Source organism: Brassica rapa, chromosome A09, assembly GCF_000309985.2.
Source record: "Brassica rapa cultivar Chiifu-401-42 chromosome A09, CAAS_Brap_v3.01, whole genome shotgun sequence".
In the NCBI taxonomy this organism is placed as follows: Eukaryota; Viridiplantae; Streptophyta; class Magnoliopsida; order Brassicales; family Brassicaceae; genus Brassica; species Brassica rapa.
In genome coordinates, this window is record NC_024803.2 from 7,270,273 (window position 1) to 7,289,818 (window position 19,546).

The following is a 19,546-nucleotide window of genomic DNA, read 5'->3' on the forward strand; positions in this document are numbered from 1 at the left end:
AAAAATCAATAGATATTTTAAGTATTTTTGGTGTTTTGAATATATTTACCTATTTTAAACATTTATTTTGAGTATCTATATATATTTTCAAGTATTTTTGCCCAACTCTAGTTTTTTGGGTTGTAGTTAAAAAAAGTGAGGGGTTCGCCGAGACTGTTCCAGTAGATTAAAAGAGAGTTTCTGACGTGGCATCATCAGTCGATTCGAACGACACGGCGGTGAATGTTAAACCGTAGATAAACCCTAGCTCACCGGCGCGCCGAAAGCATGAATCATCTTCTTCTTCTTCTCCGTCTTGTCCGTCCAAAGCCAAATTACACTCTGAGGAGCTTCCCTTTCCACTCAACAAGGACCCCACCCCACGACACTCTGCAGCGTCGGGTCGCCAGGGCCGGTGATCCCTCTGCTTCGATTCTCAGAGTATTGGAAGGATGGCTTGATGAAGGCAATCCGGTCAAGACTTCGGAGCTCCACTCCATCGTCAAGATGCTCCGCAAGTTCAGCCGCTTCTCCCACGCCCTCCAGGTCTCCAATCCTCAGATTCTTCTCTTTCTTCTTCACTTTGCCTTTTTTCAAAAAAAAAAAAAAAATTATTCCTCTTTTTTTGTTATTGTTAGATATCAGATTGGATGAGTGAGCATAGAGTTCATGATATCTCGGAAGGAGATATAGCCATCCGCCTTGACTTGATCGCAAAAGTCAACGGTCTCGGAGAAGCCGACAAGTTTTTCGAAAAGATTCCTATCGAGAGGAGGAACTACCATCTCTACGGCGCCCTCTTGAACTGCTACGCCACCAAGAAGGTCTTGCACAAAGCTGACCAGCTCTTCCACGAGATGAAAGACCTCGGCTTCCTCAGAGGCTGCCTTCCCTACAACGTCATGCTCAACCTCTACATCAGGTGCGGCAAACACGCTTTGCTCGAGAAGCTTCTCCGCGAGATGGACGACGGGAACGTCAAGCCTGACATCTTCACTGTCAACACGCGCCTCCACGCCTACTCTCTCGTATCCGATGTCGAGGGAATGGAGAAGTTTCTTACGAGGTGTGAGTCTGACCTTGGCCTTGACCTTGACCTTGACTGGCGGACTTACGCTGATGCTGCAAACGCATACATTAAAGCCGGTTCGACCGAAAAGGCGATGGAGATGCTGCGTAGATCAGAGCAGTTGGTGAGTCCTCAGAAACGAAAGCATGCCTACGAGGTTCTCATGTCGTTCTACGGCGCTGCTGGTGAGAAACAAGAGGTCTACCGTCTCTGGGCCTTGTACAAGGAGCTTGGTGGGTTCTTCAACACTGGATACATAAGCGTGATCAGCGCGCTCTTTAAGGCGGGAGATATCGAGGGTGTTGAGAAGATTATGGGAGAGTGGGAAGCTGGACATTCTCTTTTCGACGTCAGGATCCCGCATTTGTTAATAACGGGTTACTGCAAGAAGGGGATGATGGACAAGGCGGAGGAAGTTGCAAAGATGGTGCTCCAGGAGACGAGCACGTGGGAGAGGTTAGCTCTGGGTTACAAGATGGCGGGGGAGATGGAGAAGGCGGTGGAGAGATGGAAGAAGGCAATAGAGGTGAGCAAGCCAGGGTGGAGACCACACATGGTTGTGCTGATGAGCTGTGTGGATTATGTGGAGGGTCAAAGAGACATGGAGGGTTTGAGAAAGATTCTGAGACTGCTAAGCGAGCGAGGACACATTTCTTACGATCAATTACTCTACGACATGAAGGAAGCTGGTGGGGGACTGGGTTGGAAGATAGTCGATGCAATGGGATCAAGTCAGGTTCAACATTAAAGAAGCGCAAGTAAGATTGTAGCCAGAACAAAACATTGGAGTCTTGCTTGACAGACCATTTGGATGCTTAATTCCATATATTATGAGTTTTTTCTTTGGGCTTAATAGATTAATAATGTGAATCGACGATTACAAACAAAGAGTCGCATATAAATTCGCTGCCTCACACATGCATGAACAGAACAAGGAGCGGAGATGTTATAAAAATCCAGAAGCACTACATAACTGTTTCGATCATTAAGCTTGCACAACAAATGAAAAATGGGAACCAACTACTGCTAGCTGCCTCTTTATGAAAGAATTTTATAAATGTGCCAAAAGGAAAAAAAAAGAGACCGGAGGAAGAATAGCATAGAATCAACAGTGAAAGATGCTGCTAATTTTCTAACTAAGGTGAGAAATATCAACCTCGTCAGGAATCTTGAAGGTATCTGCAGCACCAAACTTTCTAAATTCCTCGCCTTCAGTGACTGAGTCGTCTTCATTATCATCATACTCTTCTGCCGAATCCTGATGACGGGGCGTTGAAGGGTCGTACATGCTTCTGGACCGGCAGTCATGAGTTGCAAGCATGTTCACTTGGCCAAGGTGTGAAAGCTCTACCATCACAGTTTCATCATCCATTGGCAGTGGCTGTTTCCACGGCTCCCCATCCATCCTCATAAATGTATGGTCTGCTGCTCCTTTCCGAAATTCGAAGCGAATGCGGTTTGCCTAGAGAGTCACAAAAGAGAAACCAACTCAACTCACTCGATAAGTTATAAATTTGTACTGCACCCACCCGAGCATCACATCTTTTACCTGGGCAAGTCGTGTACCGTGTCCATTTGGAGCGAGCAGGACAAGACCGTGCCAAGCATTTCTGAACCCAACAACCTCAATGTAGCCATCATCAACGAACGGTGGAGTCAAGTCTCTCTGTTGCGTCACAAGAGAAAAAAAAAGTCCACATTATTTTACCACCATGGCAAAGATATATATGAATGTCAAGACTTACATCACGTTGTTTCCTGGGATTTGGTGTGCCCCAAGGATTTAGCCCTCCAGAAAAGCTGGGCAGATTCAGACATACAATGGACCTGATGCTGTAAGAGCAGAAACAAAAACGTCAGGAGTTGGAGTGTATATTCTTTTATTCAAGGTTGAACAGCTTATTGCAAGAAAGAAGGGCATTGACAATGATTATTATATCCAGTAAAAGAAAGATGAAAAATCCCAAGTGATCCCTTAAGGAACCATTTAGATAAAGATTACCTATGGGGTATGTCAAGGTCCTGCCATCGGCCATTTTTATTTGCAATCTTAACCTTTGCAAGCTGAGCTATGTTACTGCAGGGGAAAAGCCAATAGAGCTGACCGTTACATCGTGCAAGAAAGCAAAATCATAAATAATAGAGATCAAGTTACAGACAGACTTGAAATCTAAGAAATTGGTACCCCAATAATATATATATACACATGTTACTCACCGTGAAGCAGGGTGGAATAGAGAGGCACAAAACCATCCTTGCGTGCAACCAAGCTTTACATACGTACTCTAGCAAAATGGAATGTGAAGCCAATGCTATTACTTGTTTAATTTTAGTCCTAACGGGATATAAATTGAACAAAAATCAGAATCGAAATACTTCAAGAACGAGGTACCTGATTAACGAGCTGATTCTTAAATTTTTCAGGGTGCAGCTTCCTCTCAGAATGAAACGCATAAGAAACTTGAGCATCCATTCCTGCACACAAAAGGACAATCAAAATTTCAAGGGAATTTTGTCTTTGAAAATTGACACGTAGATATCAGTTTTAAATCCCATTATTTGATTTCCATACAGACAATCCAATCTCTATAATAATTAGTATAGTAAGAAATGAGTGCTAGCACATCAGCCATCCGTAAGAGAAACCTATCTGCCAAACAAAAAATTCTCACCGAGGCTAAAGTAATTCCAGAATCCCCCGCGAAATGTGTGGTAACCTTCCTGAAAAGAGTAAATGAATGATATATCCATAATAAGAGAAAAATGAGTCAGAATTTATCCTTCCTGGTATGTAGATTTTATTTACCATATTTAGTTCATCTGTTGAAGAGACACGGTGAAATGCATGTAGAGAATGTGGTAACTCAAGAGGTGCAAGAGGATCACAAGGGCCTTCTTTAGGAGTCTTCATCCTCATAACTATGTGCCAACTTAAAGTAGACAAAATGTATTCACCAGTTATTCCAGAATTATTTAAAAAAAAAGAAGAAGGAGATATGTATATACTTGTCAATCTTCATCTCTTTGGCCTTGAGCACTTGATCCAAAAACAACTCCACTGAAGCTGTATCAGTTCCTGGATTTTTCTTTCCCTGAAGAGAGCAAGCAAAACAAGGATTGAGATTGAAACCCTTGTGATATAGTCAAGCCGGCCCTGAGATTTAAGGGTAATAGGCGGTTTTTTTCTTCTTCTTTTTTTCTGACACACAGGGTAATAGGCGATTTACTAAATGATTTTAACTAAATTTTTTTTTCATTTTACAAATTTGGGGCCTAATTTTTTTTTTTTAAGACTGTAATTTTCTTCAAAAATTTTTATAGCCTACTACCAATGTTTCATTCAGCTTTGCTCATGAGGGATATAGTAAAGAAACATAATCTGAGGAGTGTAGTGTACACGGACCCATCCAAATGCAAAGGGAAGGTTATTTCCTGTACCCAAAGGAACGGTGGCAACAGGAGGAGGATGTGATAATTTAAGGTCACATACAACTCCAAGTAGCCACCCAGCAGTTCCATCACCTCCTGCCACCTATAAAGATAGCAATGCAAGCAATTATAAGCACAAAATGGTGAAAGAGAGAGAGAGTGTTGTAATTATATAAAACAACTCCTCCTCACAATTATTTTTAACTTGTCCCGAATGTGACGAGCGAGATCATCTTCCTTTAGCCTCTCGAGGTTAAGATAGATTCTGCGGAGCACCTTGTCCGGGGTCTCTACCCCAAGATCAAACACCTGCTTCTCATTAAGAAGAGACTTATAGGTGAGGAGGAGCTCCCCACCCAGCTGACCTCCGCTTTTAGAGTTGATGAAGACAAGGACGGGACTCTCTGGTGGAGCGATGGGCTGTGCCTGAGCCTCCGATTCTGGAGAGAGGACGTAAGAAGGGATGTAGAAGTGCTTTACAAAATCTGATAAACTCTCGTAGCTGTTATCCATGGAAGAAGAAATGAAGGAGGAATCGAGATCAGGAAAAGTTATGATGATGATGAGTCGTAATTCAAAATGATATCCTTGTCTTGTCTTGTATTGTATTGTTTATTAATCATATTATTATTCTAAAAAGGGATTTATGGGAATACTAGCGAGATGGCTGCGGAGTAGTTGGCCTCTTTTTTTCTGACGCGGACTGATTCTTGCGCCGCGTTAGTCGTCACTATCCATTTCCCTTTTTATAAATATGACCCAGATTCACTCAAATGGGCCTGTATATTTTGGGCCCTCTAACTCAGGTATTTCATTCCCCTCTTTCGCGTGTCTCGATTTGGTAAACCGTACGGACAAGTCAGTCGGTATTTTTGGTTACAAAGGATTTGAATAGTACTAGGTGTTTTCTTCCTGACATAGACAGAAATAATAATATATTATTCTTTTTATTTTAAAAGAAAATTTTCGTTTACACTGTGACATTATTATTTTCTATTTTAACTATATCGGTTTGAAAAAAAAATCATAAATCTAATTTTTGTAGTTTTATTCCTTTTGATTTGGTTTAACAGTTTCATTTTGATTTTATTTACATTTTAGTAGAGTTATGATTACATTTTATAAAAATAAAATTTTATTTATCATTATGTTATATTTAGTGATTATTTATTTTAAATATGTTTTTCACCTAGTTTTAAATATGTATATATTTAGATATATAAATTCAAATAATATAAAGTTGGACATTATTATTTTTACCTAGCTATTTCCGTCCTTCGTGGAACTTTATAAAATTGAATCAGTTGTGGAATTTTATTGTCGTTTCCGTGCTTCGTGGAACTTTTACCACAAACCATCAATTTATTTCTAACAGGAAAGAGAAGAAAACGAATCCTAAAGCTAGCTTCCTAAATTTTGATCTATTTTTAATTTCTTATTTGAAATGTTTTTAATCCTTAGATCCAAAACAGAAATTTGTTGTTAAGAATTTTGTTTCACTTTAAAACCAAAAAAAGACTTTTTCTAATGCTTTTAACAAAAATCTTGCAATACTTTTTGTAAAAGTTGTATCATCTTGAGATCAGCTGGATTTTAAAGGCAAAAAAGGTTTTAACTTGTGGGGCAAGAAAACAAGCGAACGTGGTCGTACCATGGTTGCAGTGTTGGAAAGAGGACTAAGCGCTTCCAAATCATTCAATATTAAAAGAATGTTTCATTCATTGTCTACAAGACAACAACAACAACAACAACCTCAAACCCTTGTCGTGGAGAACGGTGATTCTCATCTTGTCGAATCCAAGACACCTGAAAGCCAAAACTCCGACTGCTTCACAGAAAGCCCCGTTGAAAGCATGCCTCCCATGATTTCCCCTCTTACTCGGCCCGGAAAACGACCCGAGAGACAACAAGCAGGTTAATCTTCTAAGAGTTTTTGGGCCCAAAGACAACGTCTCCCCCTAATATTTTTTTTTTCCATGAGAGAAATCTCTAGTAATGAAAAATTATTGCAGATACTGAATTGAAGGACAGGTTTGCGAAATTACTACTTGGAGAAGATATGTCGGGTGGTGGAAAAGGCGTATCTTCTGCTCTTGCTCTTTCCAACGCCATCACAAATCTTGCTGGTAACTAAATATTTTTCTTTTTAACTTTTCTCGTTTCATCAAGATTTTTAATTTTAAATTATTATTCTGATGATGGTACGATCGTTCTCAGCGTCTATATTCGGGGAACAGACAAAGCTGCAACCGATGCCACAAGATAGACAAGCGAGGTGGAAGAAAGAAATTGAATGGTTGTTGTCTGTGACCGATCATATCGTCGAGTTCGTTCCTTCTCAACAAACGAGCAAAGATGGAGTCTGCACCGAGGTTCGAATCTTCCCAATGGACGTATATCACTTTATACCTCTTTAGGTAGATTTATAAATGTTTTTAGTTATTTTATGAAGATTATGGTGACAAGACAAAGAGGTGATCTTCTCATGAACATCCCAGCCCTTCGAAAACTAGACGCCATGCTAATCGTAAGTGTTTCCATTTGAATATTAAACCTACCAAAAAAAAAATCTGTGATGGATTAATGGTGATGAAAACATGTTCAGGATACACTAGACAATTTCAGAGGACACAACGAGTTTTATTATGTGTCGAGAGATTCAGAAGAAGGGAAACAAGCAAGTAATGCTAGGTCAAACGACAAATGGTGGCTCCCTCCAGTGAAAGTTCCTCCCGGCGGTTTATCTGAACCGGCTCGGAAAATGCTTTACTTCCAAAAGGATTCAGTCACACAGGTCCAAAAAGCTGCGATGGCTATTAATGCTCAAGTCCTCTCTGAAATGGCAATACCTGAGAGCTACATCGACTCTCTCCCAAAGGTAAACCAATCACTGATAGAAATATTTCATTTCTCCCTTTGTTGTAAGCTTTGACTTGTGTTGACAGAACGGGAGATCAAGTCTTGGGGATTCGATCTACAAGAGCATAACAGAGGAGTGGTTTGATCCAGCGCAGTTCTTGTCGATGTTGGACTTGTCGACAGAGCACAAAGTGTTGGATTTGAAGAACAGGATTGAGGCATCTGTCGTTATTTGGAAGAGGAAGCTTCACTTAAAGGACAACAAATCGTCCTGGGGATCAGCAGTTAGCTTGGGGAAAAGAGAATTGTTTGAAGAGAGAGCAGAGACGATCTTGATCTTGCTCAAGCAGAAATTTCCCGGTCTTCCTCAATCTTCCCTTGACATCTCTAAAATTCAATTTAATAAGGTAAAATGCAAATAAATGTTTTAGCTAATTAGTCCTTAATAATGAGATTGAACCCTCACTATTGTAGATGACTTGGATGACAAGAAATAACTCATAATTTATTAGGTTAATAAGAAACAAAAGATAATCCAAACTATTGAGTGGTTAATTAAATGAATACAGGACGTTGGACAAGCGGTGTTGGAGAGTTACTCGAGGATTCTTGAGAGCTTGGCTTACACGGTGATGTCAAGGATAGAAGATGTTCTTTATACTGATTCTTTGGCACAAAAGCAAGCTTTATTGGCTGAAGCAGACGCTGGGAGAACCAGTGAGACGGATTCAGAGTCAGCGGGATCTTCTCACTCGGGAGAAGAAACCGAGAAGCTTGACCCACACTACTCCAAAACCTTGTTGGATTTCATGGGTTGGAGCGACAATAGTTCTAAAGGCGGCGATAAACCTACCAAATCCCCATCTCTTACGCCGAAAAAACTCTCCTACTTGGAGAAGTTAGAGAATTTTAACGGTTTTAGAAGCCCCAAAGATAGACATTAATCATGAAAATCCATGTGTGGTGGTAAATTCACAGGAGACAAGAGAGTTTAGCTAGGAAAAAGGAATGGAAAGAGAGTAGTAGCAAATGAATTATTCACACCCCCTTCCTTCCGGCTTTCTTCCTCGGATAGGGAATTCTTTATCTTGCTTAAAAGGTTTAAAATCTTTTAAACAAAAAGATAACTCTATGTCAATAGGACATGTTGTTTCAAAATATTTAAATGATGTATTTGTTTTTTTTTGGTACTTCCAAAATAGTTGATATTTAATACGTTTATTTATGTTGTTAATCATGCGCATAAAATGGCAAACAGTATGTGTATCTAAAGGTTCACCTAAAAACTTAGAAGTTTAAGTTTTGTTGGAGATGAGTTGCATTTCTCCACAAGGCATGTCGAATAAAGAGAGCTCAGTCCAAGTGTTCGACCCATTAAGCTCGGCTAAGTTGATCACTCAGGTTTTAATCCGATAAACTAACTGGAAGTGCACAATAAAGTACACATAATACGTTCGAATCCGCAAGTACCAGATAAACACTTCAATTCTCAGTTCGAATCAAGTTAGAAGATACAGAAATTTGTTTGTAGAGAAGCTAAATAATGAAATAAATAAAGCGCAATGTAAACTATATGAGAAAAGCGCTAGGCATCAATTTGATGCGGTCATCAAACCATACACCTATCAAAATAGTGTATCCAAGGTCAAGGAACCCACAAGGACATGTTCTAAGGCTATGACACCAATAGAAGGAGTGTTTAAGTCAAAAAAGATCCTCAAAGACACAATGGATCCATGAGATACACTCACTCAGACTGGAACCAAAAGTAGCCATATATCATTCAACAAAGCTCCAATCTATGATGCACGGGGACGTGATTTTGGTTGATGTTCCCGTACCGGAAACGACCTGGGGACAGAAACACCATCGAAACGTTACTGGACATCTTGAGGATGCGATGCATGCGATAATTGATCTAAGGATGTTTTGAAATGGATTTTCTTCAAAATTATAGTATTTTAATCTAATTCACTTACCTTTTATTCAAAATAAAATTTGAAAGAAATAAAATTTTAACATAGATGTTAACAACATGTCCTATTGACATAGAGTCAATTAGAGTTGTGAGAGTTTTAAACCATTTACCAGATAAACTAAATTTTGATAATAACTTAATAATGATTATTTTTATTATTATTATTTAAAATATTATCTAAAGTGATTTTTATGCTAAGATTTGTTGTGTGATTCTTTTATTTTGTCAATCTATAAATATTTTACATATTTTTATTAATGTATATATATATATATATATATATATATCTGCTGTACTCATATTTGTTAATTTTTAACTTTGCCGTTTTCCATCCCCGTTTTCATATCCATTTCAGTCCTCATGTTCGTCTCGGTGCAACATATAACATTTTTTTGGTAAAATGTTAAATTTATTATACCAAGTTTTTGTTTTTAACAGAACTACATAGAAACAAAATAGCAGAAATACAGAATTTAAACTAAAACAGAGCATCAATTTGACAGAGAGACTTAAGCAAAGAAGAACTAGACCGGAAAGAGACTGGCCATTAGCATAGCAGTGATGGACCAATAAGGAGGCATGAGCGGACTGAGCTCTCAGTTGCCGCGAGCCACCGAAGAGAAAGGTGCCCTCAAACCTTGAAGCAACGGTAAGAGCCTACAGCTTCCGAGAACCCATTCATCAACCCCTCCGTAAAGAATCACATCTCGTAACCGAAAGTCAAACCAACATCACCTAACCGGCAGTACGAAGAGGAGTCCAGAGCCAGCGATGCCGTCGTTCGAGAAGGTAAACCTAGAGATTGCTGCCTCCGTTTTACCAACCCGTGACCGTTACACCCGTTTAACCCACGACCCATATAGAGCAATGGGACAGGCTTGGCACACCTCCTCCGGGGCGATGACCGTTGAGAAGAACCTGAAGACACAAAAGCCAAACTAACATACATTCACTTGCATCGGACCCAGACCGCTTACACAAAGTCAAACGTCGCATAGATGACAAGAGGACAGAGCGGCAGCGACGAGGAGCGCCACACCGCCAAACTCACTCCTGATTTGGAGAGAGCGAAGACCCCACGCGCCAAGAACGAGCTCGACACCATCAGAGAAGACACATCTCCACGCGCCGCCACAAGAGAGACACCTCCAGGTCAGACGACGACTAATCCACGGAGACTCGCCACACGCTACCACCGGAGACCACCGGAGGATCCAAAAGAAGAGAAGAAAAGCTTGAGATCCACAGATCCGCAAGCTCCACGCTCACCAAAGAGCCATCACCACGCAGCCAGATGCCACACTACGCCGGAGATGAGAACCAAGGGAGGGTATTTGACGACTCACGCGCCACCGACTCGAGGAACTCACAGAGGACAGGGGAAAAACGCTCTGAGCAGAGATCCCTCAACATCTGGAGACAGAGACACAACGGGAGCGAAGACCGTCCTCAAGCTCCACCACACCGCCATGTACGCTCCAGATCTGTAACAGGAACCGTCGGATCTGGATTCGGAGCCGTCCTCGAAGGAGTTCCACCCTAGCCGAAGAAAGAGGGGAAACAGAGAGAACACGGGAGGCGGAGAAGAGAAGCAGAAAATAAAAACAGAGGAGCTCCGGCGACCGCCTTTAGGGACGCGGCGGTCGCCGGGAAAGGAAGCCAAATCGGGAGTGAAACTAGAGAGAGGCGAGAGAGAAACTTTAGAGAGAGAGAGGCACCTATTCGACTTTTAAAAAAGGTGGTTTCACCTCTTTGAGGGGAACCCAAGCATTGTAAATAGTCCATCCCACCATGAATTGAACCCGGATGGTGGTAGTTACAGCCGTAACCCCTTTACCACTAGGCCAATTCAACGTTGGTGTGCAACATATAACATCACTCATTGATCATCAATTATCATTTTTTGTATTTTGCTGTTTAGGTGAAATATGTTGATAAAAACAACGTAAATGAAAAATAAATTAAATGAATATTTCAAACGGAAGAAACATACAATATGTTCTGAATTGTTGGGTCATATCGTATTAAAATGTCTACATGAGCAAATAACTTTATCTAGGACTTGAATCCCACTGAACTGCATCATGATATATCTCTGATGGATTTTGTTGTAAATGGCTAGAATCAGCGTTGGAAAAATCGGAAGATGCACCAAGGAAGCTGAGGGCTGTAACAACGTCGCTGATTAGTGGTCTAACCATAGGTTCTTCATTCAGGCACATTGCCGCTACAGCTACAGCTTGGTTTAAACTCTTTTCTGGAAATTCGCCTCGAAGCAATGGATCAGCTAGCTGTGGGAATCTAGTTGGGTCTCTGAAAATTGGTTGCGCCTAAAGAAAAGTTGTACATTTTGATTAGTGTATACATTAATGATCCATCAGTGAAATCATATATATGCTAACAGAAACTCACCCAAGTAACCAAATTTATTTCATGACTAGGTCTCATTGTGTCGATAACTCGTCTTCCAGTTATCAGTTCCAACAGCACAACTCCAAAACTATAAACATCTGATTTAACCGTGAGATGGCCGGTTCTCTGATACTCAGGAGCACAGTATCCGTAAGTTCCCATAACTCGGGAAGACACATGTAGTGTGTCTCCAGTAGGACCAAGCTTTGCTAAACCAAAATCCGACAGTTTTGTGTCGAAATCTTGGTCAAGCAATAGATTTGATGATTTAAGATCTCGATAAATCACTGGAGGATTGGCTTTATCATGGAGATACTCAAGTCCTTTTGCTGCTCCTAAAGCGATCTTAATACGCGAGTTCCAGTCTAGTGGTTTCTGATCCGGTTCAAGATCTGTTTTTAATTACATCATCAAACCGGTTGGTTATCTTTTTTTTAAAAAAACATAACGATTATTATCTTTGGGTTTTTTTTGTAAAACAACGATTATCTTTGTGTGTAACCCATTAAAAATTTAAAATGGGGATGATGATTTACCGAGGAGATGGTCTTCGACGGATCCAAGAGGCATATATTCGTAAACAAGAAGTCTTTGGTCCCCATCAGCGCAGTAGCCAATTAGGTTCACAAGATTCGAATGATGAAGAAGACTAAGCATCAAAACCTCGACCAAGAACTCTTTTTGTCCTTGTAGTCCATTCCTATCAAGCTGTTTCACTGCCACGACCTGATGATCACAAACCCATAAAAAAATAAGAAAGAAATTAGTTCGACTTTTAATTTTGTACGAGAGAATCAAGTATTGTTCGACATATATATATTAGGATTTGACCTGTCCTGTCTTGTTGAGCTTTCCTTTATAGACCCGCCCGAAGCCGCCTTCGCCAATGAGGTTCTCTAGCTTGAAATTATTTGTAGCGGTGGCTAACTCACGGAATGAGAAACCCTGAGCCTCGATGTTGTTCGATTGTGAGGGTGCATTATTGGCCACTACTTCTCTTGTTCTCTCTCTCTGATTATCTACAAGACAGAAGATATAGCGAAAATTTTGTTTTATTTTTATTTTCCAAAAGATCTAAAAAGAGTCAGCCACGACGTTTCCAACGAAGATATGAGCGAGAGCTTACTAGGTGAGCCTGTTTGCCTATACGGAGCAGGCAAGGAAGAACCTTCATTTTCCAAATTTTTTGAAGAGAAACACGAGAAACAACTCATTTTCTCTAGAGTATATATATTGTTCTTCGTCTAAAACGTCTTTGCAACACCTCTTCTACGTACTTTCAATGACCTTCGATTGGTTTTATATGAAGTACCAATAGTCCTTAAAAAACAGAAGTATTTTAGTTTCCTGTTTATGCAGAATTTAATAGGATACAAGTTACAACAGAAACACAAAAGAGGTTTTGAAACGACGCAATACAGAGAAGAAAGACAACCTCAAGATTAAACTAATTGTACAGAAATGCCGGCTACCATTTGCCATTAATAAACATGTATATATCATATTACCAGTTTGACAAATAATAGAAAAGGAGATTTTTTTTTTTTTTACAAATTATGTTGATCTGGTACAGAACACCAAGTTTGTTTTTAGGACCTTTCCAACTTTCATACCTAGTTTTTTTTCTTGTGATTACGAGGTGGCTTATATTTATTTATTTTACATAAAAATGTCATTATAGTGTTCAAACATGAGGTGGTACAGGAAGTAGTAACCAATAAAAAGAGATCCCTATGAAGTGATTTTTCAGTTATGACTAAAGAATCGATAGTTCCATTCTGAGTCCGAAAAATGTAGATAAGCTTGAAGGATTAGAATCTTCTTTGTAGTGTTGCTAGCTCCTTCAACTCAGTAGAGAAGCTTGGCCATGCATAAAGTTCGCTAGCTAATCACTGCAATTCCATCCTTACAGTTCGTTCCAAAAGTCTGACGGGTTGATTGTTGTTCATGCCCAACATTCTTACATTTGTTGTACCCATAAGTTGGGTGTGTCCATACTCAGCCTTTCCAATCCCAGCATACCACTGTATTGCGAGGTAGACATTCAAAAACCATCTACCAAATATATATTATGCTTGCTAATCAGGTCCTGTTCGTTTGCTCACCCAGGTGATCCATCTGGGTGAAGATGCAAATTGATGTTCGTTTAGTGCATTATAATGCTACATCCAGATAGATCACCCAGCTGAACTCATCTGAAATTTTCACCCAAATGAAGGTGAGTCTTGATGGTGCATCTGAATGCAGATGCATCTAGTTCAGTCCAAAATAATAAATGACAAAAATGACCTTTTAAAATCAAAATATTATTTTCAAACCGTAAATTCTATTTTTTTTTTTGCATATACATTTTTTCGCTATAATAAAAAATGTATTTTCTCGCAAAACGGAAAAACACACTTTCCCCCCAAAACCGCAATATGCATTTTTCCGCAAAAAAACATAAAACACACATTTTCATTAAAACACATTTTTCGGCTAAACCAGTAAAACCACACTTTTCGACCAAAACCCAAAAAACGCATATTCCCGCCAAAACTTCAAAAGCATTTTCCGGCCAAAACCGCAAAAAAAACATTTTCCTGCCAAATCCGGAAACAACGCATTTTCTCGCCAAAACAAAAAAAAATGCATTTTCTCGTCAAAACCGAAAAATACAATTTTCCCGCCAAAACCGGAATTTTCCCATCAAAACTGGAAAACGAAAGTTTCCCGTCAAAACTGGAAAACGGAAGTTTCCCGACAAAACCAGAAAACATAATTTTCCCACCAAAACCGGAAAAATGCATTTTCCCGCCAAAACCGAAAAAATGCATTTTCCCACCAAAACCGGAAAAATGCATTTTCCCACCAAAACCGGAAAAACGCATTTTCCCGCCAAAACCGGAAAATTGTATTTTTCCCGCCAAAACCAGGAAAAAAAACTTATTTTCTCGCCAAAACCGGAAAATCGCATTTTCCCACCAAAACCGGAAAAATGTATTTTCCCGCCAAAACTGGAAAAAATATATTTTCCCTCCAAAATCGCGAAAAAAAAAACTTTTCATGCAAAACACTTTTCCCACCAAAACTTCAAAACACACTTTTTCCGTCCAACCCGCAAAAAAACGTATTTTTCCGCCAAACCCATAAAACGTATTTTCCGCCAAAACCATAAAAATGCACTTTTTCGCAAAAACACATATTTCCTCAAAAACCGCAAAAATATTTTTGGTTAAAACCATAAAATGCTATTTTTTCGCCGAAACGTAAAAAAATATATTTTAGTCATTTTATTAACAAGTCCACCTAGATGCAGATGAAAGTTGAAAAATGACAAGCAAACGAACATAATTGCATTCAGATGATTCATTTGGATGCATGGACGAAATGAAGAAACGAACAACACCCAGATGGAGCATCTAGATAAGACATCTAGATGGACCATCTGGATGCATCTTCCAGATATACCACCGAACAGGGCCTCAATCTCCATCTTAGTGCATTTACCTCTGCAATTATACTTACCCTAAAATTAGATTAGTCAAAAACTATATGCTTCCAAGTTCCCATAACACTGGATTACATTTGCTGATTTGCATATCTAGTTAGAGAAGAACAAAATGTTTCACTTTTCATTTTTTAACGAAAAGTACCTGTGTTGCATAACAGTGTTATCAGAGATTTCGGAAAGTTTATGACAATGTTTACATTCTTTGTCAGGTTTGCTAATTGCATACATAAACATGTTGACATTAGATTAACTTTGTTACAAATCTAAAATGAAGAAGATGAAACTTAGAACAACAACGTCACATCTTTTTCTACTGGTTAACTAACCTGTCTTGAACTAGTTAGAAAGAACCTAAGACAGTAAAGTATTGAGAGCCTGAAGAAGCTGAGCATGAGAACTCTGAATCAATTTCACCCGTTTGATCTCCATCTCCTTACGCAGCTTCACTGTCTCTTCAGCAAACTCCATTTTTTTCTTCTCCATAACCATTACTCTCTCAGCAAAAGACCTAATCTCAGAAGAGTAACATTTATCCTTGTGGGATTCGATTAGGAGGAGAGTCTCGTCTTGGGTCCATAGCACCGGCTGGCTTTTTCTTGCCACGGCGGAGGAGGTCGATGCGGCTAGGGCCACGGGGGTGTTTTGCGATTGGGAGGAGGTCGAGGGTTGTGGATTTTTCTGCGGCGAAGTAGCGGCAAAACTAGGGCTTGAATCGGACGGAGGAGAAGATGTCGGCGAAGGCGTCGCCATGGTACTTTTAAGTGTAGTGGAAGAAGAAGACACAACAATGTCTTCGGCTTTTGTCTCCACGTTGACTTTCGTATTTTGGGCCTAATAATTGTGTTTCTGTCTCTGCGTTGACATTTCTTGTCGATTGCCATTTAAAACCCAAAATTAGAGCATGTTCCGTGGTGTTTACTGAAACAACAAACAAAACACACCATCGTCTTCAAAGCTCAAAAAATGAAACTATTGGATATCGCCAAAATTCCACTGAAAGTCTTCCCCACATATAAGCCTTGGTTGTGGATACCCTTGGGTTTAGAGATTACTATAGCATGGTTTCTAGTTCGTTACTAGTAGAGAGATATAGATATGGAGACATAAGCTTCTCTACTGATTATTGCCATCAAACAAAATCTATCTTTCAACATTTCAAAACCATACCAATAGATGTTGATACCTTTCCGAGCTTAGAAAATAATACTGACAAAAAGAAAAACAGAATTGGAACCATAACACAGATTGACTGCATAGGAAACAAAACAAGCCAAAATGTACTCTTTCCAATCTTTACGTCTACAAGGTTAAGAAATTCAAATAAAAAAACAAAATTCAAAGGTAAAAACGGAGAAAAGTTTAAACCAAAAGATAGATGTGGGTTTCTAGTACTTGATCGGTGCAAGAACATCAAGCTGGGATCCAAGTTTCTCCTCCGCAACCTTCTCGGCCTTGGTCCTAAGCTTGATAAGTTGCTTCTTGCGCTCATACACAGCCTGTGACTTCTCCTTTCTTTTAACCTCAAGCTCCTGCAAAATCATTATACCAAAGGTAAATCCCAGTTTACTCTGAGATGTCTTATGGCCTCATAAATAAAATGATTGTACGATCCTAAGTTTTGAGTTAAATAAAAAAATTAGGAGATGTTTCAGTAAATGCAATTGACAGAGCAAAACTACCACCCCAACTATATCTGGTTTCATCAACTCTACTCCTTGGGTCTTCAAAACTCATTATATTTACTAAATTAAGAAACTTTTAATCCCTAAAACCATATTATATATAGAGAGAATGGACAGACCTTAATGGTATCGTAATGGTTCCAGCCAACCTCAGAAGAGAGACGGCCCAACAAGCAGTACTTGTGACCAGCTTGAAGCCTCAAAACCCTAAGCAAGAACAAAATAAAAAATCAGAACTAAACAAATTGTACATTGTAATAATAAAAATAGAAAAGTTTCAAAAGGATTTATACTTGAGAGCATCAGGAATGACCATTCTCTTGACCTTGTCGTAAGGAGGTGGGACTCCTTCAAAAACCTTCAAGCGGGCAAGAGCAGCAGCACCACGCTTGGTCTTGTGTGGAATCATCCTGTCACCCCATCCCATCACAAACAAGATTAGCTAAACAACCATCCATAGACCCCTAATGTCCAATTCATATCTTCATTTCCAATATAAATAGAGATTAGATGAGTTTACCCACGAACGGTACGCCAGAAGATCTTAGAGGGAGCCCTGAAGTGAATAGGACCGTGAGAAGGTTTAGTGTTCATGCGTTTCCTGAGGAACCTCATGTACTTCATTTTCTGTCGGACCAATCCACCTGACAGACATATCTCTTCGCACCGGACCACCACAACCTTCTGTCCGTTGAGCAGCTCCTTAGCTATGATCGAAGCAAGACGGCCCAGCATGTGGTGCCTCGCGTCGACCACGACACGCTTCGCGCATATCCCTGAACCAGACACCATCTCTTCTCGATTCAACGGGTCTCGTCTCTCAGTGTCGCATTTATATGGAGGCGGTTAGGGTTTCTCGGATACGATTAAGGGTTCTTTATTGGGCGTTTGTTTTTTATAATTAAGGCCCAGTAAAACCAAGACTCTTTTTTGTTGTCTTATTTTGATGATCCACTTTTGTTTTGTAATGAAGTCAACGATTTAGCTATTGGGATTCAAGTTCAAAAATTTAAACAGAGCTTATGTGTTGACTCTTATAGGGTTCTTGATGGTAACACTTTGAATCAAGATCAAAACGTCTATGTTGAATTAAGGATTGCTGATATTCGTTTTGGATTTACCTTGATGCCTTTTTGAGTACACTTCACCAGACAATGTACCTTAAAGAACTTTTTGAAAATTGATTCCGAAAATACACTTCACCAGATTGAACTTTATGCTGTAATTGTTCACTACGTGGAAGTACTCCGTCAAGTGATTGATGCGATTGGTGGCGATAAGAGAATTAACAAGCATATCGTCAATGTATATCTCCAGTGTGAAGCCAAGTTTGTCGGCAAACATTTTATTGACCAATTTTTGGTAAGTCACTCATGCATTTTTCAGTCCAAAAGACATGACCTTATACAATAGGTTCCGATCGGTGGTGAGTGCAGTCTTTTTCCTATCGTTGGGATGCATCATAATCTGATTGTATCCAGAAAAGACATCCATGAATATGACTAGTTTGTTGTCTTATGTTGACTCGACAAGTCGGTTAATATGCAGGAGGGAGAAGTTGTCTTTTGGACACACCTTGTTAAGATCCGTGAAGTCGATGCAAATCTTTCATTTACCTCTCTTCTTTTTTTACGATGACCGGATTAGCCAACAATTTGGAGTATCTTACTTCTGTTATTGATTATGCTCCTAGATGTCTGTCGATTTTGTCTTTAACTGCCTTTGCTCTCTCTGGTCCTAAGTTTCTTCTTTTGTGCTTGATCGTCTTGAAATTTGGATCAACGTTCAGTTCATGAGTATAATAAAAGGATCGATTCCTTTCATATATACTGGCCGTGGACCAAGCAAAGGGTAAGATGTTGCCTTTGAGGAATGTGATGATCTTCTCCTTAATATCTCTGGCCAACTATGCACCAACTCTAATAACTCTATATAGATTATCTTTATTGGTGTCTATCTCAATGATTTTCTCCTTCTATTGGTACAACTTTTTGATTAGCTGGGCAACTGGCTTAACAAGAAAAGCTACTTTCTGTAACTTTTCATTTAGGCAATTAGGAAGTTTCTAGCATTGTTTTTATCTCCTTTGAGGGTGAATATCATCCCATTTATATTTATGAACTTAATACATTGATATTAGGTTGAGGGAACGGCTCGCATCGAGTGAACCCACGGCGTGCCGAGGATCGTGTTGTAGGAAGCTGGGGCAACGATGACTGAGAACGTGACGATCTTGGTTATTCCCTTGACGAAAACATTCAATCGGATTGTACCGAGCATTTCCTCGGAGAATCCATTGAAGCCATTGAAAGATATCATATCCTGAAGATCGATTCCCATTTTTTCCAAACTTTCATTAAACATAAGGTCGACTGAACTACATGTGTCTATGAGAATTTTGTGAATGTCTCTTCTCGGTCTTTGGTCTCCTCTTCATATAAATGTCATTTCTCCTCTTCTCCTTTGTTGGTTCAAACCTACGCCAACTTCAATGTAGTTGGGACGACTTACAATCGATCTAGGTTGAGTTCTGTTTTTTTTTTCCCATCTGATAATATTCATTCCACGATGAAATACAAATTTGATACCAAACTGGCGGATAACATGAAATCCCCAGAACAAAAGCCCAAAAGACAGGCAACTAG

The 19,546-nt window shown here is 39.6% G+C and overlaps 6 protein-coding genes across 6 annotated transcripts; 2 read left to right on the forward strand and 4 right to left on the reverse strand.

Annotated features, from left to right (window-relative positions):
• The first annotated feature begins 110 nt into the window (after nt 1-110).
• On the forward strand, nt 111-1,889 carry LOC103838017 (pentatricopeptide repeat-containing protein At2g20710, mitochondrial). Its single transcript, XM_009114430.3, has 2 exons — nt 111-525; nt 618-1,889. The coding sequence occupies exons 1-2, from the start codon at nt 268-270 to the stop codon at nt 1,794-1,796; spliced, it is 1,437 nt and encodes a 478-aa protein (XP_009112678.1). The 5' UTR covers nt 111-267; the 3' UTR covers nt 1,797-1,889.
• Nucleotides 1,890-1,970: 81 nt separating this feature from the next.
• Nucleotides 1,971-6,073, reverse strand: LOC103838018 (diacylglycerol kinase 5). The gene is made up of 11 exons (XM_009114431.2): nt 4,670-6,073; nt 4,452-4,580; nt 4,055-4,140; nt 3,855-3,978; nt 3,721-3,769; nt 3,441-3,523; nt 3,266-3,333; nt 3,051-3,125; nt 2,794-2,881; nt 2,598-2,714; nt 1,971-2,510 (listed from the first exon to the last, which is right to left on the reverse strand). Exons 1-11 carry the CDS (start codon nt 4,988-4,990, stop codon nt 2,181-2,183), a joined length of 1,470 nt encoding a protein of 489 aa, XP_009112679.1. The 5' UTR covers nt 4,991-6,073; the 3' UTR covers nt 1,971-2,180.
• A 56-nt stretch (nt 6,074-6,129) lies between these two features.
• LOC103838019 (rho guanine nucleotide exchange factor 8) lies at nt 6,130-8,557 on the forward strand. Its single transcript, XM_009114432.3, has 7 exons — nt 6,130-6,391; nt 6,490-6,603; nt 6,695-6,849; nt 6,930-7,004; nt 7,083-7,355; nt 7,423-7,743; nt 7,906-8,557. The coding sequence occupies exons 1-7, from the start codon at nt 6,130-6,132 to the stop codon at nt 8,278-8,280; spliced, it is 1,575 nt and encodes a 524-aa protein (XP_009112680.1). The 3' UTR covers nt 8,281-8,557.
• Nucleotides 8,558-11,253: 2,696 nt separating this feature from the next.
• On the reverse strand, nt 11,254-14,275 carry LOC103838058 (probable serine/threonine-protein kinase PBL25). Its single transcript, XM_018654653.2, has 5 exons — nt 12,853-14,275; nt 12,558-12,733; nt 12,263-12,452; nt 11,727-12,118; nt 11,254-11,644 (listed from the first exon to the last, which is right to left on the reverse strand). Exons 1-5 carry the CDS (start codon nt 12,938-12,940, stop codon nt 11,366-11,368), a joined length of 1,125 nt encoding a protein of 374 aa, XP_018510169.1. The 5' UTR covers nt 12,941-14,275; the 3' UTR covers nt 11,254-11,365.
• Nucleotides 14,276-15,570: 1,295 nt separating this feature from the next.
• Nucleotides 15,571-15,969, reverse strand: LOC103838020. Its single transcript, XM_009114433.2, has one exon. It carries the CDS (start codon nt 15,967-15,969, stop codon nt 15,571-15,573), a length of 399 nt encoding a protein of 132 aa, XP_009112681.1.
• Nucleotides 15,970-16,381: 412 nt separating this feature from the next.
• On the reverse strand, nt 16,382-17,743 carry LOC103838022 (60S ribosomal protein L13a-2). Its single transcript, XM_009114434.3, has 4 exons — nt 17,422-17,743; nt 17,195-17,311; nt 17,021-17,108; nt 16,382-16,748 (listed from the first exon to the last, which is right to left on the reverse strand). The coding sequence occupies exons 1-4, from the start codon at nt 17,691-17,693 to the stop codon at nt 16,605-16,607; spliced, it is 621 nt and encodes a 206-aa protein (XP_009112682.1). The 5' UTR covers nt 17,694-17,743; the 3' UTR covers nt 16,382-16,604.
• Between the last annotated feature and the right edge of the window lie 1,803 nt (nt 17,744-19,546).